General features: G+C 37.4%; 1 protein-coding gene and 1 long non-coding RNA gene across 3 annotated transcripts in view; one reads left to right on the top strand and one right to left on the bottom strand.

Moving 5' to 3' along the window:
* LMAN1 (lectin, mannose binding 1) overlaps positions 1-18,736 on the top strand; it is a 28,948-nt gene extending 10,212 nt beyond the window's left edge. Inside the window, exons 6-13 of one of the 2 annotated variants that reach the window (XM_019937158.3) lie at positions 1,620-1,743; positions 3,522-3,580; positions 3,989-4,121; positions 5,485-5,675; positions 5,817-5,887; positions 13,419-13,572; positions 15,138-15,259; positions 15,559-18,736. In XM_019937158.3, the coding sequence (XP_019792717.1) occupies positions 1,620-1,743; positions 3,522-3,580; positions 3,989-4,121; positions 5,485-5,675; positions 5,817-5,887; positions 13,419-13,572; positions 15,138-15,259; positions 15,559-15,595 (891 nt within the window). In that variant the 3' untranslated portion in view covers positions 15,596-18,736. Of the gene's footprint in view, positions 1-1,619; positions 1,744-3,521; positions 3,581-3,988; positions 4,122-5,481; positions 5,676-5,816; positions 5,888-13,418; positions 13,573-15,137; positions 15,260-15,558 lie in introns of both variants that reach the window. The other variant, XM_004318694.4, reaches the window with a different exon arrangement.
* On the bottom strand, positions 18,096-20,718 carry LOC141276216 (uncharacterized). The gene is made up of 2 exons (XR_012325442.1): positions 20,594-20,718; positions 18,096-18,853 (listed from the first exon to the last, which is right to left on the bottom strand). It is a non-coding gene; the product is annotated as an uncharacterized lncRNA (long non-coding RNA).
* Positions 20,719-20,813: the final 95 nt, after the last annotated feature.

The following is a 20,813-nucleotide window of genomic DNA, read 5'->3' as shown; positions in this document are numbered from 1 at the left end:
TTGTTTAAAGAATTAGAACTGGATAGTAAATACTTCTGATGGATTTTCAATTTATTAGGGCTCAAGGAAAAAATATTGAAGAGTTGAAAGTTCTTAGTATTAATTTTAGAATATGATTAACTTAACACTTCTTTTTTTTATCTCTCAAAGGCAAATGTCTTACTGATCGGCGATTTGAAAGACTGTAGGAGAATCAGTTGTACATGCTATAAACTCAAATAGGAACATTACTGAATAGAGGAAACAGAAATATTAATATTGGTCAATAAATGGCAGGTGATTTTTAAAAAATTGGTAGGAGTTCCCGTGTTGCCATCCTACGTTATATAGAGATTAACCCTTCATATTGCCCTGTCCCTTACTCTTTTGCTAAAAATTTGGATCAAGTACTGTCACATTTTACCTGTATGACTTTATCTTAAGTGTCACTAACGAAACTTTGCATCTGGAGGTAATGACAGAAGTGCCCTTACTCTGGTGCCGTGTACCTGCTCCCTTTGCTTCCACTCTATCTCGGTGGCTCTTCTTTAGGGTGGGGCTAGTGGTTGGGTTGCTAGAAGTGAAAGGTATTAAAGAGGCCAGACCACTGCTTGACTGGGCTCATGAGAAGAATATTCATGTGCCAGGTGGATTCCTGTGCTTGCTCAGATTTCCAAAGTTCGTTTAAGACATGTAGGGTCATTATTTCAAAAATACATTCTGCAGCGTAGAAGCTTATGTGTCTTTCTGTTTTTTTCATTTTCTGCCTTTTCTTGTCTATATGACTTGTCACTTTTGCTAACTCTCTGCTAACTTAGTACAGTCCAGTTACCCCCCTGTTTTTTTTGTTTTTTTTGGGGGGGGGCAGTATGTGGGCCTCTCACCGTTGTGGCCTCTCCCGTTGCGGAGCACAGGCTCTGGACGCGCAGGCTCAGCGGCCATGGCTCACGGGCCCAGCCACTCCGTGGCATGTGGGATTTTCCCAGACTGGGGCACGAACCCGTGTCCCCTGCATTGGCAGGTGGACTCTCAACCACGGCGCCACCAGGGAAGCCCACCCCCCTAACTTAATGAAGTGGAATTCACTACTTGCTGAGGCAATCTGTTTAATTCTCAACCTCTATAGTAAAAATTGTCAATTTAACTTATTCGTTGTAGCTCTGTCACTGGAGTTTCAGACCAAGCCTGATCCCTCTTCGGTAGGAACCATTTAGAGAAAGTAATCATGGTTGGTTCCTTAAGTCTTCTCTAGAGAAGGTGAACCACATTCTATTTTAGAAAGATTTTCATGGAAAGTTATCAGATTTTTATTTTTAAGCCTTTGACACACAGTAGGGCAAAAACCATTTCCTGAAGTGAATTATCTCATTGTATAATGATCCCAAATAAGTGAGTTTATTTAATGGACAAGGGATTACAGCTTTTAAATTTTTTTTATTTTCATTTTTTCTTCCAACTTTATTGAGATGTAATTGACATACAACACTGTAAGTTTAAGGTGTACAGCATAATGATTTGAAGCTGATAGCTTTTTGGTGGTTATTAGACCAAATATAAAGATCAAATAGTCATAAACTGACTGCTTGAGATTCGTTTTACAAGATCTTTGTAAAAGCTATAGCTACAGTTTGTCTTTCTAGGTAATGATCAATAATGGCTTCACACCAGACAAAAATGATTATGAATTTTGCACCAAAGTGGAAAATATGATTATCCCTGCACAGGGGCATTTTGGAATATCTGCTGCAACTGGAGGTCTTGCAGGTAAAATCTTGGTATCTTTTAATATTGAAAGGTTGTGAATTGAATTTTATTGGGAATAATGTATTTTGGAGATGGGTAGCGTTGTTTGCTTTTAACCTTTTAAGACTGGTTGTAACCTTCCATGATCTGGGATGCCAGTCTTTTGGGTCTCTTGGGACTGCTGATCCGCTACTTTCTGTAGGTTTACAGTTGGCTGGGGCTATGTGCAATTATGTAAATTAGACTGTCAGTTTGGATGTGATATTTTATAGTGAAGGAGACATTTAAAAGGTTAACTGCCAAGTGCTTTAGGATCCTGAGAGCTGTCACAGCACATTTAAATGAGGAAATATTATTGGGGGCTAAACTTTAAAGAAGACGTACTTACCCTTTTTTTTCCATGAGTGGTGATAAATGAACTTATCATTGGATGTTAACACCATCTTGTGTTCATATTGTATAATATTTTTATTATTTTCAAATATGTGAATTTTTCCTTACAATAGAACAAGGAAGGAAGGAGAAAGGATAGACCATATTTAACCGATTTTTAGGTGACTTGGCCAAATCTTGGATTAAAGGGCTTTCTAAAGATCACATGGCCAATAAATCAGACCCAGGCAGGACTTGGTTTAGATTTCTGGCTCCTGGGTCTAGGGCTCTATTAACACTGCATGACTTCTCCTAATGTTACCTAACCTACACTATGGTATTACAATTTTCTCTTTAATCTGGCTGTATATCTAGATCTCCATAAAAGTAGCAGAAAGCAAAGAGATTGCTGCAGTGGAAATTCATCTCTCTTGCTTTGTGGATGAGACACTAGCCAGGATGAGTATTGTAATTCGATGTTATGAGGTTTGATCTGTTAGCTGTTTTTAGCTTAAACAGCTTGAAATGAATTTGATTTTTTTTTTTTTTTTTGCGGTACGCGGGCCTCTCACTGTCTGTTGTGGCCTCTCCCATTACGGAGCACAGGCTCCGGACACGCAGGCTCAGCGGCCATGGCTCACGGGCCCAGCCACTCCACGGCATGTGGGATCTTCCCGGACGGGGGCACGAACCCGTGTCCCCTGCATCGGCAGGCAGACTCTCAACCACTGCGCCACCAGCGAAGCCCCTAATTTGATTTTTTAATACGATTTTAGGTGAAATAAAATCTGTATGAGGGAAACAAATATAAATAATATATAGAAAAGTAATCATATTCTAATCGAGATGATTTGGGAGTAACAGGAGATGCTATTAGTAATGCCAGGGGAACACAGATAAATCAGGACTGTCCCAGTAATCCAGGAGAGAGCAGTGTCATGGTTAAAACAGGAAAGTAAGGCTGGGACTGATAAGCACTATAAGAAAGGTTCAGAGACAGGTAGGAACAGGAAATACCTGAAGAACAGGATTTTGTCTCACTTGACTGGAGCGCATGAAGGAGATTTGTGGAAAAATAAAGGAGGATCTTGCTGCCAGAATTAGGAGTTTGGACTTGTTTTGACCCTTCATTTGTTTGTTCATTCCCTTATCAGGCATTTATTAAACATCCATCATGTGTTAAGCACAGCTAAATGTTCTGGTTTAGGATTTTAAAAAGTGAATTCTAACCTAGTTCTAATATAAGTCAGATGAATTTTTGTCTCTAAGCTCACAGAGCACCGTTGCCTTTACCAAATTAGAGCAAATTTTTGTTGTTTCCCCTATTGATTATTATTTTAAAGCAACAGATGTCTATAAAGTAAATTCACAACCATAAAAATAATCTATTACAGAACTTTTTCAGATTTTTTTTTTTTACTTTGTAGATGACCATGATGTCCTTTCTTTTCTGACTTTCCAGTTGACTGAGCCTGGGAAAGAGCCGGTAAGTATACTCATTTTTTTCCAAAAGTTTATCTGTAGTTTAGTGGTACTGCCTCGTAGCTGAAAACTTGAGAAGACTGACTTAGGTGTGGATCTTGTTTCTGCCAGATATTGCCATTATGACCTGGTACAAGTTACTTAACCTCTGTAACGCTCCATTTCTTCACTGGTAAAACTGAGATGTTTGTACTGGCCACCTTAACGTTGTAAACATTAAAGACAGTGCCCTCTGGCAAGCACTCAGTAAATGGTAGTGGCTATTTTTATTTTTTGTTGTAATATTAGTAGCAAGAGTAAATTAACCTTTCAACTAGTGGTAGAGTAGTTAAAATGAGAAAAAGAACATATATTGAGGTTTATTATTTTCTTTTTAATTTTTTTAATGATCTATTCTTAAACTCCAAAAAAGCCTACACCAGATAAAGAAATTTCTGAGAAAGAAAAAGAAAAGTACCAGGAGGAATTTGAGCACTTTCAACAAGAATTGGATAAAAAAAAGGAGGAATTCCAGAAGGACCACCCTGACCTTCAAGGGCAGCCTGGTGAGTTGGAGCAGAGCTGTCCTCCGCTGCAGCAGTAGCTGTGGCGCTTCATTCATTTCATCTTTGCTCTGTGACCTGGCACATTCCAAGTCATTTCGAGAAATAATTTTTAAGCAAATCTTCAGTCTTTAAAGGGCTCGGAGATTGATGTTTTTACCGGGAAGAGTATCGCTTAATGAAGTGTGCAGTCGGGAGTACCTGGATGATGTGGACAGTGAACCGTTGGAGTGTAAGCTCTGTGAGCGCAGGGGTCTTTGTTTGCTGTGTCTACTTCTGTGTCCCCTAAGCCTAGAAAAACAACAGCGGTGCTGACGTAGTAGTTGAGACTCAGTAAATATTTGTTGAATGAAATCGTCCAAGGTTTATTTCTTTCCTTTTAGTGACACACAATTACCTTAGTAATATAGAGCTAACACTTGAAAACTATCAAGACTTGCGAGAATAAGTCAGTCTCTTACTACTCAACAGAATTCTGGACATTAAAGGTTGAAAATGTTTAGATATTAGTCTAAGCTAATGTAATTAAGAACTTACATGGGCTACATGTCAAAAACAAAACAAGATAAGGCCAAATAGAGGGACTATATATAATCTGCTAACTTTTATGATCTCGGTTCCCTATGAGCACAAATGATCAAGGCTATATTTAATAAAGCCTGGGCTAGCTTTTGAACTAAGTAGTCCGTTAATATAAATGATTAACAGTGGGATTCAGATTTAATGAAGATAAAAATGAAAGGTAAGTTTTATATTTTCCTTGGATTTGTTTTAAACATCACATATGATTTGTGAATATATCCTGAAGCTTATTGTAGTAAGTGTTTGAATGAAACGATCTGATTTAAGCATGGTCAGGAATAAAAGGAAAATCAGCTGTTCTCAACTCCATTTCTTAATCTTTTTTGTAAGTAAAATGCATAAATTTTAAGAGAATAGTTTGATGAATTTTGACAAATGTGTATACCCTTTTAACCATCAGATCAGTATATAGAATATTTTTATCACCCCAGAAAGCTCCCTTACCTCTTTCAAGTCAGCCCCCTTCCAGAGGCAACAAATTACATTAGTTCTGCCTGCCCCTGTAAATAGAATCACACAGTCTATTTAAAAGACAAAATAATTTTTAGGTGAAAAATTTCAGACCTAATTTATAATAAGTATTCAACCACCAGAGATGGTGAAAACAGTAATTTAATCACGATTGAATTAATTACATGCATGTTTAACACTGTGGGAAGATCATAACACTGTGTTGATGATGATCTTATTCTAGTATATGTTAGTGCTTTGATCACTTACAGTAATTTGAAAACTATGTGTAGGTGATTCTAATAATTTTGATTTGTAATTTCCATTTCAGCAGATGAATTATTTGAGACTGTAGGAGATCGTGAGCTGAGACAAATCTTTGAAGGACAGAATCGTATTCATCTTGAAATCAAGCAGCTGAACCGACAGTTAGATATGATTCTTGATGAACAGAGAAGGTATGTCTCTTCCTTGACGGAGGAGATCTCTAAAAGAGGAGCAGGAATCCCAGGGCAGCATGGACAGGTGAGCTTTGAAAATATGCAGATATGCCTTAGTTATTAGCCTTTGGTGGCGGAGAGGTAGAAAAGAAAAGCTGTATGTTCTGTAGAATGGGGATTATTGAGCTGGGTGGTCATCTTGGTCATCTTTTGTTTTTTTCTCCAGACCACTCAACAAGAACTGGATACTGTTGTGAACACTCAGCATGAGATTCTGAGACAAGTAAATGAAATGAAGTAAGTATACAACAGTAATGTCGGAGTATTGCGTGATACCTTTATCCTAAATTCATGACTTCTCTAGATATGCAAGCACATTATTGTTGTAAGACTGCAGCATGAGTAAGAATCACATTCTAGATTATTTTCTAAATAGGGGAATGTAAAGTATACGGGGACTTTTGATATTTAGGAAACCTGTCTAAATTTTTTTATTTGTTCCAAGCTAGAAAAGAAAAAGATGCTTTAGCATCTTTAAAAAAAAAAAAAAAAAGGTTTTGTCACAGTTGTTTGACTGTGTTTAACATCACAAATATTTATAATGTTAAATGAATAGTTAAACTGTTTTAGAAACAGACCAGATCAATATAACATTTAAAAAAATATTTTGATCTAATTTTAGACTTTAGACATAGCAAGAAAAAATAAGGACATATCCCTCATATATCCCATGTATCCCTCACTTATCTTCCCCCCGATGGTAACATCTTACATAACCACAGTACAATTGTCAGAATGGAGAAATTAACATTGGTACAGTACTATTAACTAAACTAATGATCTTACTCAAATTTCACCAGTTTTGTACCAGTGCCTTTTTCATTCTAAGATCCTATCCAGTATTGCACGTTGCATTTAGTTATCTCTCTTGACCTCTGCAGTCTGAAATAGTTCATATTTCCTTGTCTTTCATAACCATGGCAATTTTCAAGAACATTGATTAATTCATTGGACCAATTTGGTTCCTCAGTTTGGGTTTGTCTGGTATTTACTCATGATTGGATGGAGGTTCTGCATTTTTGACAAGAATACAACAGTGCATCATGTTCATGATGTTGGTATGTCTTATAACTGATGATGTTGGCTGTGATCACTTGGATATTGTTGTTTCTTCCCGGTTTCTCTACTTTAAAGTTACTATCCTTCCCTTGGTGGTTAATAAATATTTGGGGAAAGATACTTTGAGTCTTTGTAAACATCCTGTTTCACTTTAACCTTTGGCTCACTAATTTTAGCATCCATTGATGTTTTATCTGAAACAAGAATGTGGTGTTTACCAAATGCTCGTTTTTCTATTTCCATAATTCCTTCTGTATCTACTTACTGGCATTCTATAAGGACCACTCCTCCTTCTCCCCCATTTATTTATTTCATCCACTTATATCAGTGTGGACTCATGGATTATTTATTCTGTGGGTTATAATCCTGTACTATCATTATTTATTTTGTTGTTCAAATTGTTCTAGCTCTGGTCGTTAGGAACTCCTTCAGGTTGGCTTCTGTGTTCTTTCAACAAACCCCCATCTTTTTAAAATATTTCTTTACTTTCTGGTACTGTAATATGTTTCAAGCTCATCTTGTATTTTCTGTGCCCCAGCTGTAGAATCAACCACTTCTCAGTGAGCCCTGGTTCCTTTTATTGGAGAAAAGTATTTAGAAACCAAGATCTGGGCACTAGGTATACTCATTACTACTGGGGTGCCATTGCTTCTAGGTCCTCTCAGTGGGCAGGTCTAGGGAATATGTGAATGTATACTAATCACACATATACACATATTTTTGTATGCCTTACTCTACATTTGTATACCACGAGATTATACAGATACTTTGGATTTTGGTTGGACTGGACTGAACTGAAAACTGAAGGGCTGATTTTAGCCTTCCTCCTTTCCCTATTTGAAAATTGTTTCTCCAATAGGGAGAAACCTGGTGCTTATCCATAATGTATTTACTTATTGGTATAGTTTTAGTGTGTGCATAAAGTATACATAAAGTGGTGTCAAATTATTAAGCCATATCCCTAATGAGAAACACATATAGTGATGGATTTATGATTTATGTAAAGCTCCTTTTGCCTCTAGCCCTACAGTATCTAGTCCAGACACTATTTTCCAGGTAGTTAGTTTAGTTCTCTTCTTCCCCACTCTCTTCAGTATGGTTATGATATTCATTTATAATACAGTTAGGTTTTTTGTTAGTGTTTGCATTTCTCCTACATCCTGGTTGATTTTAATTGTTTATATTTAGGGTATACGAAGGGTATGTGAATGCTATGGTTCTAGGAGCCAGGATATATTCATTGAGGTATCACTTCCTCTTCATCACTGCTGCCCCACTTCCATTCTCTCCTTCTTTCTAGCTCTTTCCCATCCACCCCCTGTTGGTAACTCATCCCATTCATTTCTGGTTTGTTCTTCCTCTGTTTCTTCTCCACATGTGTATTTTCTTAGATCTCCTTCTTTCTGATGTAAATGGTAGCATGCTTTAGATACTGTTTTGTGCTTGTTTTACTTAAGAGTAATACTAGAACATCTTAAGATTCAGTTAGTGGTTAGCAAAGCCTAGCCACCCAGTTGTATTATCCATGCAAACACTTACTTAGAGTAGTTAGCAATCCATGTAAATTCCCCCTTATTAATGAAGGACACATGTCATGCATGCAATAAGCTAATGTAAAAGCTGAACTCAAATTTCTGAACTTGTCCTCTAAAGCTTTTTCTTCTGACTAAGCTTCAGAAAAAAATGCAAAGAGATAGGAAATATTTGCCTTTCATAGAAAGGGTGGTTTGCGTCTTCATGGATTTTCACGCTCTTAGGGGATCATAGAATTTTTTTTAGCAGAAGCATGTAGTTCAGTTGTCTGCAGTTTACAGAAAGAGGGGAAAAGGCTCTGAATGATAAAAGATCATGATATGAAAACAGTCAGAACTAGTACTCATTATCTCTACTCTCAGGTGCTATTTTTAGCATACCATAAGTCCTTGCCAATTTTTATTTAATTATAGAAAATTTTAAACATACAAAAAAGTTGAGGCTAATATAAGGGCCTTCTCTCAGATCCCCATCACCCAGTCCAGCAGTTACTAATAACCAGATTTTGTCAGCCTGAGCCCTTCATTATAAAGTGTCTCCATCAGCCTGAGTTTTAGCCAGTGGTGGCCGCAGCCTAAATCCATCATTTCATTAGAGGTTGAAGAAGGATGACACTCTGATTCTAAGATTCCCTCTCCATGTAAAAAGAATTTCTCTGATTACTTACTTGTTATCCTGAAATAGTTCAGGAATGGCAGGATAAATACTTGATTCTTTTTTATCATTTTTTTAGAATAACGAGTTGGTCCCCTGGCAGTGACCAAGGTTAAATGATGAGATAGTGAGAGGTGATGTTTGTTTGATTGTTTTTCAACTCGTGGAGTTTAACATGTTTTGCTGTTTTACGTTAGTCTTTATAATTGCCGTTCAGATTGTTTCGTCTTTGGGCGCTAGCTGTCCCTACAGGTTAGCTTCTGCATCCTTTTGATGCAACCCCAGTAGTCTTTGGTAGCTTCCTTCCTTTCAGGTGTAAGACTTTCCAGGTTTCTCTTGTACATTTCTGTCCCACACGTGTCAAAGGCATTTTTCTTTGGAGCCCTGGTCTTTTAGTGAGAAGTGGTATTTAGAGACAGTGTCGTGCTTAATGCTACCGGATTGTCGTTGCTTCTGGGCCTTTTCAGTGGACAGAGTTACTAATGTTCTTTGAACTTTGCTATTTGTATGTGTTGACTGTGTTATTAATCGGTTGTAATTTTTTTAATAAGTTCTTTTTGGTGAGCAGGCAGCATTTAGCATTTCATATTTACCTTTACCAGATTTTTTGAGTACCTATTGCATTCTGGGTACTGTGCTAGGCATTTTCACATGAATATTTTCACATATTCTTCTGGAATCTTGCTCCTAATTATCATCTTCTGTACCTTCAGCCTGTCCCTGTAATATAATATTTAAGCTATTCAGTGATCTTTATTCATTCTGTATCTTCACTACTCTCATTCAAGATCTTCACCACTCTCTTCAAGCCCCATAACTCAGCCTGCCATTGACATTCTCCCTGGGAGATGACATTGTCTCCTCCTTCACCTCCTCTTTTGTGCTGCACGCTCCCTCCCCACACTTGTCTCCATCTGCACAGCTGTTGTCCAGGCTAGTCCTTAGCCCTGGATCCCGTTCTTTCTGCTTCTCTGACCCTTGCTCTTTAATGATCCTTTCTCTGTCTTCTACCTTTAACTTACACCTCATACAAAAGGGCTTGCTCTTCCATTATTGAAAACTAATCAAAACAAAACCTTTAATTGACACTTTCTATTATTTTTACTCTTGCTTCTCTTTTTCCTTCCTTTTTAGTGAGTTTCTAAAAAAGTAGACCAAACTGCCTGTCTTCGTCTCCAAACCACTGTAATTTGTCCTGAAAGCACCGAACTGTTCTTTCTGCGGTCAGTGGTGCCCTGTAATGAGTACCTTTCAGTCCTCATCCTGCTGGACTTTCTGTAGAAATTGATACCTTTCCCACCCCCTCTATCTTGAGACTTTTTTTTTTCCAAGGCTTCTAGCATACCACTTACTCTTGATGTTCTTGGCCTCTGCTTCTTAGTTTTCTTCATTTGTTGGTCATCCTTCTATTATTCCTTAAAAGATATTTTTTCTCTGGTGTTCTATCCAGCCCTCTTCACTTGACCTATTCCCTAAGCTACATATGCCCTCCTTCCGTCACAATCCCATCCTCACAGAACCCTCCTTTATCCTTTAACACTCAGCAGTGGGTGCCCAGCTAAGTTAAATGCATCTTCATAGAACTCTAGATGTGCCTCTGTCACATTGCTCTCCTGCTAGTCTGTTAGTCTCAGCAGGGCAGGAATTATATTTTTCTTGCACAGTTTATATCCCTAAAAATTGCCTGGCTCGTAACATGTAGCAAATAAACATTAGCAGAATCAACAGGCAAATGAATGAATGATGACTCAGTCTTTGTGTATTAAAAAGACATTTATGTATATGTAAGCAAGTTCATGTTCTGGGAAGCAGTATTTTAAAATGGAGATATGTGAGAAGGTTGTATATTCTGGGATGCTTTATTCTTGGTTAAGTATTTTAGAGATAGTAGAATATAATTCTTAATTTGGGTTTAAGTGGAAAAGCTTAGACTCACATGAATTTCCTTGAGCATGTATGCCATTCAAAGAAGTTTTAATCAATAGATGTCATTTATTCAGAAAGCACTTGAGATATTTTGTAGCAAATTTTTAACTCTTCATTGCTTGTGTAACTCAAGTAGAATTTTTGAAGATTTTTTATTATACTTAACATTCAGCCTGACCTACTAAGTAATTTTAATATTTGAGTTCCTTTTTTTTGTTGTTTTCTTCTAGCAAAGCTTTTATTGATAAATTTATTTATTTGTTTTTGACTGTGTTGGGTCTTCGTTGCTGTGCATGGACTTTCTCTAGCTGCAGGGAGCGGGGGCTACTCTTTGTTGCAATGCGCGGGCTTGTCATTGCGGTGGCTTTTCTTGTTGTGGAGCACAGGCTGTAGGCGTGCGGGCTTCAGTAGTTGTGGCGCATGGGCTCAGTAGTTGTGGCTCGCAGGCTCTAGTGCGCAGGCTCAGTAGTTGTGGCGCACGGGCTTAGTTACTCCGCGGCATGTGGGATCTTCCCAGACCAGGGCTTGAACCCATGTCCCCTGCATTGACAGGCGGATTCTTCAAGGAAATAAGGTAGATAACTTATTTATTCATTCATCCAAATTGCACTGTAACTGTTGAAGGCTGTCAGAACATCAGAGACATTACTGTTCTCGTGTAGCTTATGCTCTATGAGGGAGAAAACCCATATACAGTATTCCGTTCATATCCATGCGATTGGTTCCAGGGCCCTGCAGATACCAAAATCCAGGGGTACTCAATTCCCTTATATAAAATGGTATAGTATTTGCTTATAACCTCCTGTGTACTTTAAACCATCTCTTGATTGCCTATAATACCTCATATAACATATTGCTATGTAAATAGCTGTAAGTACAATGTAAATAGTTGTCTGTGTTTTGCTTTTGAGAAGTTTCTGGAATTTTCTTTTCTGAATATTTTTGATCTATGGTTGGTTGAATCCGTGGATGTGGAAACCACAGAAAAGGAGGGCTGACTGTATATAGATACAAAGGAGAAAAGTATGTGTGATGTTTAGGGGATGGTTGCATTTGACAAGGAAGCCTCACGGAGAGGAAAGTATGGAGGAAAGGCAGTAGTTTGAACTGGCCCTTCCATTTTAGACCCTCCCTCTTGGAGGGAAGGGCCAGGACTAGAAGAAGCATCCCAGACACAGAAGCTTTTTGTGAAGGATATTCTCAGGGAACATCAGGACCAAGACAGGTGAAAGGGAGTAGTAATACTTTCAGGTAAACTGAAATTCAGAAATGTTTCTTTCTTTCTTAATAAATAGCCCTGTTACATTTCTGCCATTATTTAAAAAAAAAAATTGTAGTCTCTTACACTATCGTGCTTACAGACTCATATCCAAAGGGCATACTCAGTGGTAGAGCTCTTTATCTTACATCTGAATAGTGGAATCACATCTTACATGGGGATTATATTCTGAAGTCAGAGTGTAAGGTAAAATGTATAAAGTCAGAATTACCCTTCAAAAAAGATACCATGGTGGAGATTACCACACCATTGCTCGGTATGCCAAACAACCAGTTTTTCCTTCATATCTGAAACAGATAGATGTTCTTTAGTTGGCTTCTGGTTGAAGCACTAGGTTTGTATATAGGGGACATCTGATAGAACTGTAAAGAGAAATTGAATTATTGATACATTTGTCTTATGAGTCCCTGAGACCGCCTCTAGATTCTGTGGTCTTCTAGAAGTGCTTACTGAACTCAGAAAAGCTGCTGTACTCACAGTCATGGTTTATTGCAATGAAAGGATATATAATAAAATCAGCAAAGAAAGAAGGTGCATACAGTGGAGTTAAGGAGAAACCAGGCACAAACTTTCAGTTGTCCCCTCCCAGTGGAGTCACATGGACAGTGTTTATTCCTCTCAGCAGTGATGCGTGACAACATGTGCAAAGTGTTGCCAACCAAGGAAGTTCACCCAAGCCTTGGTTTCGGGATTTTTTTTATTAGGGGTCAGTCACATAGGCATGGAGCACCCACATGACTGACCTCGTCCCCCTAGAGGTCAGACTGGTACTGCAGCCTAAGGCCCCAGGCAAACAAACATAAATCATATTGTTGGCCTGGCCCAAGGCCCCAGGTAGACAAAGACACTCTTAACAGGCAGGATATTCCAGGGGCATAGAGATTATCTCCCAGGGGCTAGTCATGGGCCGGGTCTGAAAACCTTTGGAATGTGCGGGGTTTGGGCAGCCCAGGCCTGATGGGTTAATCCTTTACTGCACAACATTAAACACTTAGAAAGATTTAAGCTCATTAAGAGTATCATCCATTATGTTATTCAAGCCATTTATAATATTGTTTTTAACACAGATTATTTAGTATTATTCTCTGGGGTTAGACAACCTTTAGTAAGAGACAAAGGCATAATCTAGTTTTTATAAACTATTTTCTAATCTTGAAGACAGTTTTTTAAAATACTTATTTTGTTTCTGGGGTTTTTTTCTTTATTTTTTTTATAATCTGATGCATTGGGTTTAGAAATATATCTAACCATTTGAAATCTCTGACTGTAAAAATCATCTTTCTAGTGATTCCATTGTAAAAGGATTTCCTATTTCAGGAATTCCGTGAGTGAAACTGTCAGACTGGTCAGTGGCATACAGCATCCTGGATCTGCAGGGGGCGTTTATGAGACAACCCAGCACTTCAATGACATCAAAGAGCACCTCCACATAGTGAAGCGGGACATAGATAACTTAGTGCAGCGAAATATGGTAAGCTCTTTTTTCTTCTAGTTTATGATTATCACAGTCTTCTTTTGGAAAGGAAAACCACATGTTCCACTGAAAATATTTTAACTTTTAAATTAATGCCAGTGCTCCTTCTTAATATTCAAGGTAGAATTACTCCATATGATTCAAATGTCTACGTGTTCCATATCATGCTTCCATAGCCTATTGAATAGAATTTTTTAAAAAATAAATTGCTATTCCAGTTAGTGGAGTCATCACAATCTCAGACTTTTTTTGTTCTAGGTTCTTTTCTATAAGTTCTCTTTTAAAAACATGTCTCTTGTTATCAGTAATGATACCTTTAAACGGCTCTGAACAAGGTAAATGTCTCTCAACACACCCATTTGTTAGACAGACGGGCACCAGGTAATTCATATTTCTCTGTCTAGGCTGTTCAGGAAGTGCAGATCTAAAACTGGCTGACTGATAGCAGCTTTCTTTAGGCAACATTTTTGTTTGTTTCCAGCTACTTTCCTGTATTACTTGGTTCATTTTTTTAAGTTTTATTTTATTTACTTTATTAGGTCTTTTTTGGAGTGTAAGTCCCATCTACATTTTTGGAGATAGGCAATAAATATTAAAAATAGGTAGCATATTTTTGAAGTTTAACATGCATAGGAGATATTATTTAGAAGACAGATCTCTGGAACTTTTAAGTTTTTTCCTAACTTATTTACTGGCTTTGAAAACCCTTATAAAATTCACAAATGTTTGTAGCATTTGCCTCTTCCCTTCCAGTTTTTCAAATATAGCTTAATAGTTTTCTTATTGACCATTTTACCTCCCATCCAAAGCATTGTCATCTATTCCCTTAGTTCTGTTTGAGTTTATTTCCCCCCAACTCTTGCCTTTGTTGCAACGGCCAAGTTGATGCTGTGGGTAGTATATATGAATACATAGTGAAGACCTTTGTCCCATAGGTGTGAGCATATTGAGAACAACTAACCTTAGAAGCCGTTCTGTCTGGATACCTTGATGAAATCTTTGTCCCTGGTATTTAATTACTTGCTTATAATAAAATGAATAATCATGGAAATAGGAAAAGAAACATTTTCCAAAATACTAATTAGTGATGTTGAATGTTAGGAGATTGGGGTGGATGAGAGCTGAGAAAAGGCCATTATCTCTGTCAGGTAGTTCATTGGTAGGGCAACTGTGTAATTGTCTGAAATAGAACACTTTTGAGAGTGAGGATGCTGCTATTAATAATTGCTCTAGTACAGCAAGTATAAACTGGGAGTGTCGAGGGAATTGGTGATCTGTGACCTTCAAGGACACTAAAATCATTGTCACTGTGATGAAGGTAGAAGCCAGACAGCAATGAGTTAGTGACAGGACAGTGAAAGAGCGGAGGCCTTCCCACATTGCCTGCTCTTTCAAAAAGTTTGGTGGTGAAAGTTAAGAGGGTGGAAGGCAATGATGAGATGAATTAATGAAAATACTTGAGTTTATACAGTAAACCATGCGTTTTATAAAGATTTCACATTTATTTCCTTTTCTAAAATACTGATTTGACTAATTGTAATAGAAAGTTCTTTGCCTTATAGCCAGCAAATGAAAGACTGAAATGTCCAGAACTACCGCCATTTCCATCGTGTCTGTCTACGGTGCACTTTGTTATATTTGTAGTGGTACAAACGGTGTTATTCATTGGTTATATCATGTATAGGTAAGTCTCTAAAATTTGACCCAACGTTTTTCTGTATTTATTTAACTTGAGATAATTCAATAAAGTTATCAAGGTCCATAATAGAACTTTCAATACCTATAAAATTAGGTTCATACAAAGCAAATATTATGTCTAGTCTGTTTCAGTTCACATGGGAATACATGTGTAGGACATATGTTTATCTTCATGTATTTCATACTTCAAAAGGCATTTTTAATTTTATGCAATCCTGTTTCATTCCAATGTATATAGAACTTCTTTCAGTTTTTTTTGTTTTGCTTTGTTCTCTTTTTCCGTAGGACTCAGCAAGAAGCAGCTGCCAAAAAATTCTTCTGACACAATTTTCACACGTGTGCGTCATGTATGATTCTTCTGACACGATTTTCATATGTGTGCATCATGTATGTATGTACAAAATGCCTTTTCGAGGGAATTGAAGTATTTAAATTGCTTCGTAGTCTAAATTATTAAATTTTGTATAAAATAACTGTTTAAACATTGACTTGAATAAGAATAAACCTTAAAGACAACCATATGTAAATTTGTGCATAGTACATAAATCTATTTAAATTTCCGTGAATTTCCGGCCAGTAGAATACAGCCACTGAACAGAATATTGATAAATCAGAGGGTAAATAACAGAAAGGGGGCACCCCCATATATGAAAGTTACTCCTAAGTCTCTGATGTTTGAAGTTTCTATCTTTAGCATAAGCACCCTTGCCCTCTTGCCCCCTGCCAAAATAAGAGGTCTGAGAGCTACCCATCGTGTTTATTCTGTAACCAAAGCCTTTTTTTTAGAGGCCAGGATTTCCTACTCGAAGACTCAGTCCTGCAGTCCTTGAGCCTAATACAGCTCCCTTTGAAAGCAAAGAATGTTTTGTCTGAGGGCGTTAGGATCTGGATAATAGGCTTCAGAATGTTTATTGAAGTATTTTTTCCCTTCTGATTATCAATGATATATTTCACTTTTAAAGGAAGTTGGAGGGGAGAATTAAGAGCTGCTTTTTGCCTGCAAACCCGTTTAGGTGACAGCATTCCTCTGACGATGGTTTTTATGGGTATTTTACCTAGTGATGTGTTCATTTCGTGATTGCTCATATTCTTGAATGTCTATGTTCCAACAGTGTCAGTTCAATATTAGGAAAATTACTCTGCGTTTATATCTCTAAATTCAACTCAGATTGCATGTCCTGAGTATATTTTAAGGTCATTAAAAACTACCACTGCATTCTGACTTACATCACTCCATGCAACCTGGCGATTGTGATGCTGCATATTTGTGGAAACCAAGAAGGCAGTAGTAGAAGCAGTGTTAAAGTTTTTGAAGGCAAAATTTGAAAAATAGTGTTAGTACTTCTGATTTCTTTCTTTTAATGCCAGAACTAAGGATATTGTGAAGCACTTGTTAGTAAGTTAACTTTGAAACATCAGGCTGGAAGGGGTTGTTGTACATAGTTCTAGGTATAGTAGAAACAATCTGTAAATGACATTTTGTTTTCACGACTGATGTAGACTTCAAAATATTCTTTTACTTTACCTCTTCTGGCTAAAACGATACCTTTCATTTGTCACAGAATCGAAAATAGTACCATTTTGTAAACAGCACTATCTGATTCTTCACAGCCTTCATAAATTTGCTCTTAGTTGTCATTTACAGACTGGACTAACTGCTGAAAACCCATACAAAGGCTCTAAAGAGCTCTGCCTTATAGCAGTACCTAACTAGCACTACATATGCAAACGGTCCTAGCACGGCTTTCTTACAGTAGCCTTTATCCCGGAACGCTGAACGGGAACATTCTAACGATCACTCTCGTACCAACAGCCACTCCAACACAGAACTGCTTTGCTAGCATTTTTCCTTGTAGTGTTAGCATTTTGAAATTCATATTTCAGAGACATGATCATCACAGAATTTACTCTTATTCCATGAAAAAAAATTAATACCTTCGGAAGAATGTTTCAGTTGTAGACTATGAGACTTGGAAATCCTCTTGAGATAAAAGGTTGCGAAATACCCAGTATTATAAAATCCATGGTCACGTGTGCCTGAACTTAAAGAAATGTTAGACCTGTGCAGTATACGAGCATGAACCTTCTTTTCTTTCGTACTGATTTAATTTGCTGAAAATCACTCAGTAAATCGGTTCATACAAGTTACCATATTATTGGAAATTTGGTTTATTTTCCTCAAAATCGTCAACTTTAAGTAGCTCATTTCTGTAGAAAAATGTTTTCTCTGTGGAAAAATCAGTCACTGCCAGGATTCTTTCATTTCTGTACTATTTTATATAATTGAATTTAACTTCTCTCACACCAGCAAGTATTTTACAGGTGCCTTGGATTAAAACAAAATTGATTTTACAATTTTAGTGTAAGTCTTTGTGCTTATGCCACTTTAAAAAAGAAATGCAATTATATTCAATATAATGGATAATACTCTTATTTAATGTAACTCTTCGTGTTGTAATTGTTTGAATGTTTTATTCAGCTTGAAACTCTATGAGGCCACAATATTTTGTTATGTATTAAAGGGATAATAGTGTTTCTCAGAGTGTGGTCTGTGGTCCATCTGGATCCTGGAGTGCTTGTTAAGAATACCGATTCCAGGCTCAGCTCCAAACCACCTGAAGCAGAACTCAGGGGTGGGGGCTTCAGAATATCAGTATTCAGCAGGCACCTCAGGTGATTCTGAGCACACTGCTGTTGAGAAGTGCTAAGATGGGGGGTGAACAGAAGTCTCTTGTTAACTTCAAAGCTGAGCTGAGAGCCGATGTAAAGTTTTCATTGTCAATGACATTAGCAAATGTGCACTGATTCTCTTATACTTACAATTTTTTACTTAATGTTCTTTTTACTAAAACTCCTGGTTTATTACAATTACAAACTAAACCCAGATTGCTGCTTGTAGCTCTTGGTACTTTGGTTGACAGCTCTTAAACGTACAAAAGCATCTTCAGATCATGGTCAAGCCATGAAAACCCCCATCTTCAAGATGGCCTGCTAAAGCTTTTTGCTTTGCTGATTGTGATTTTTGTGACATATTATCTCAGACAGTTGTACTTTTTGATAACTTGGGGAAAACAAAGATTACTTGAATAAGAGATTGCCTGACCCGCTGCGTTGCAGACATACAATCCTTGTAAAGAACATAAGTGACAGTTGTGAATATTAAGATGTGATTATCTTTTCCTGTCCATGTGCTTACCGCAGGGAGATAGTGAACAAATGGTTATATTGGGGATTTTTTAATTTATAAGATCTAATGTAAAATCACCACTTGCAACTTTTTAGATCTGTATGTTGCCTGTTTAATATATTTCTTTTAAAGTTTAAAAGGGTTTTCTATCCACTGTTGATTTCAATTGGATAACATTTTGTCAAGTGTTTTTTTCTGATTGTTAATTTGATGCTAGCTGGAATTCAAGAAATGACATTGACCTTATTCAAATAAAGAAATATTTTAGTAAACTTACTTTTTTCCTTCATTGGTCTCGGGTAATAAGTAGTTATTTATTTCCCAAGTAGGCCCCGACTTGTGGTAGTATTTCATGTGTCACGTGCTTTGCGTTCTGCCCTAGGTAGCCTCCACCTGCAGAGTCAACACATGGGAGCATAAGAAGAGGATAAGCAATGAGAATGGATCAATGCTTACCCTTGCTGGTAATGAAAAACACAAAATAATTAAAACAACGTATTTGATGTTTTCATCTTTAATAACCAAATACCGGTAATAGTGTGGCTAAGCTGGAACTTTTAGTCATTACTAATGGCAGTTTTATAAAAATCTTTTCCTCTCTTTGGCAAGCACCATTCAACCAAGTAATTCCAATTCTGAGAGTCCATGTGGTATAAAAAGGAAAGAGTAGAGCTTTAGCGTCAAACAAATCCGAGTTTAAATCTTGACTTTGCCACTTACTAAAGATGACCTTCAGTTTCCTCATAATACTTCTGTCTCAGGGTTGGTAGCTTTGTAAAGATGGTCTTTATAAAGTGGTTTCAGAATATGGAAACTAACGTAATGGACCCTTGTGCTATAAGCCCACAGAAAATACTGAGTAATGTAAAATTAAAGAATTAAATTAGATAGGTTTGAAAGAAATCAGAGGAAACTTAAAGCCTGATCAGTGAGCCTTCTGTTGGGGGTGGGGGGGCAGTGCTGGAAACTAGACACTGGTTGGGGCACTGGGGACATGGCCATAGTAAAGATTTGGGATTTTGTTCAAGTATGATGAGAAGCCTTTGGAGGAGGGGTAACACCTAGTCCTGTTTCACCTGGAGTATTTATTTTCCCTTTCTGGAGGATTCCACACACAGCAAATAGTTGCTGAATGTCCAAGTGGAAAGGCCATTATAATAAACTGAGGAATAAAAAGTTTTTAAAGACGTGATCCCACTTCCAATGGAATCATCTTTTGGGAAGACAATGGAAGATTTGATTTCATAAAGCACCACCAGGGAGTATTCATTTGTCACACTGATGTAGTTACCACGTAAGAGTTTCTGTGATGCTTGACACCCACCCCTCCCCAGCCTACCCCCATCCCACACACACAGACAGACAGAAGAGGACTGGACAGGGAGAGGCTGCTTCACCAACTGGCTTTGGAGTTTAGAATTGAGACCCTCACCATTCATAATATTTCCTAATTCCTAATAAAATGGAATTTTAATAATTTTATAATCTAATAATTTAATAACTTAGAATAACTTATAAAATGGATTTTTATTTTAAATAATAATTTAGAGATCATGGTTTGAATGTATTAAGTCCCAGGCAACACATCTTAAAGTAGAAGTGGAGCTAAGTATGAATGTACATTCTCAATCAGAGAACACCGAGAAAAGTTTCTATTTCACCCTAAATCTTTGTTAATCTTTCAAATTGAGACCATTTTAGCAACAATTTTAAATTGGTTAGTAAGATGAAAAACAGATCTTAAAATACATTAAAAAAAGCATTTTACGCAAAAATCTAGTTTGTATAGTTCTGTACAATCTGAGGGATAGTCATCTATTTCCTGAAAGGGCTCATGCCTACAGATAAAATAAACATAGGTTACTAATAGGCTGTATCTTTCCCCTCTGCCCCACCTGCTCTTGGAGTGCTTTAATTAGAAAGATACTAACATAGATTAAAGTCTTAGCCATGCTCAAATTCCTCCCTTGACCTGGAGAAAACCACAGCCACTGAGAATCTGTGTTACAAAACATTGTCAAAAGTTTTCTCCAAGTAACACCAGTGAGCTTAAATAGAGCACCCAGGAAGTGACTGCGTGTAAGAGGAAAAGATGACCTCGATACACACTGATGATTTGACTCGTGTTCTTACCTTCTGGATCAGAGCAGTTAAAGTATCCAGCGCATCATTTCCATGCAGAAGTGTAACGATGCAGGAGCAGGCTAGGGTAATCCAGATGTAAGCGGAGGACCCTCTTGCCTCTTGCCTCAGTTGGGTATTTATGTACAGGACACAGTAACCGCTGAAACAGTATAGAATTCAAGCAAATCCTTGCATAGTCCTTAGAGTCCAATGAGATAAAATGATGGAT

This window comes from Tursiops truncatus, chromosome 13 (assembly GCF_011762595.2).
Source record: "Tursiops truncatus isolate mTurTru1 chromosome 13, mTurTru1.mat.Y, whole genome shotgun sequence".
In the NCBI taxonomy this organism is placed as follows: domain Eukaryota; kingdom Metazoa; phylum Chordata; class Mammalia; order Artiodactyla; family Delphinidae; genus Tursiops; species Tursiops truncatus.
Note: the sequence above shows the minus strand (reverse complement) of the source record. Positions and strands in the feature narration are given on the sequence as shown.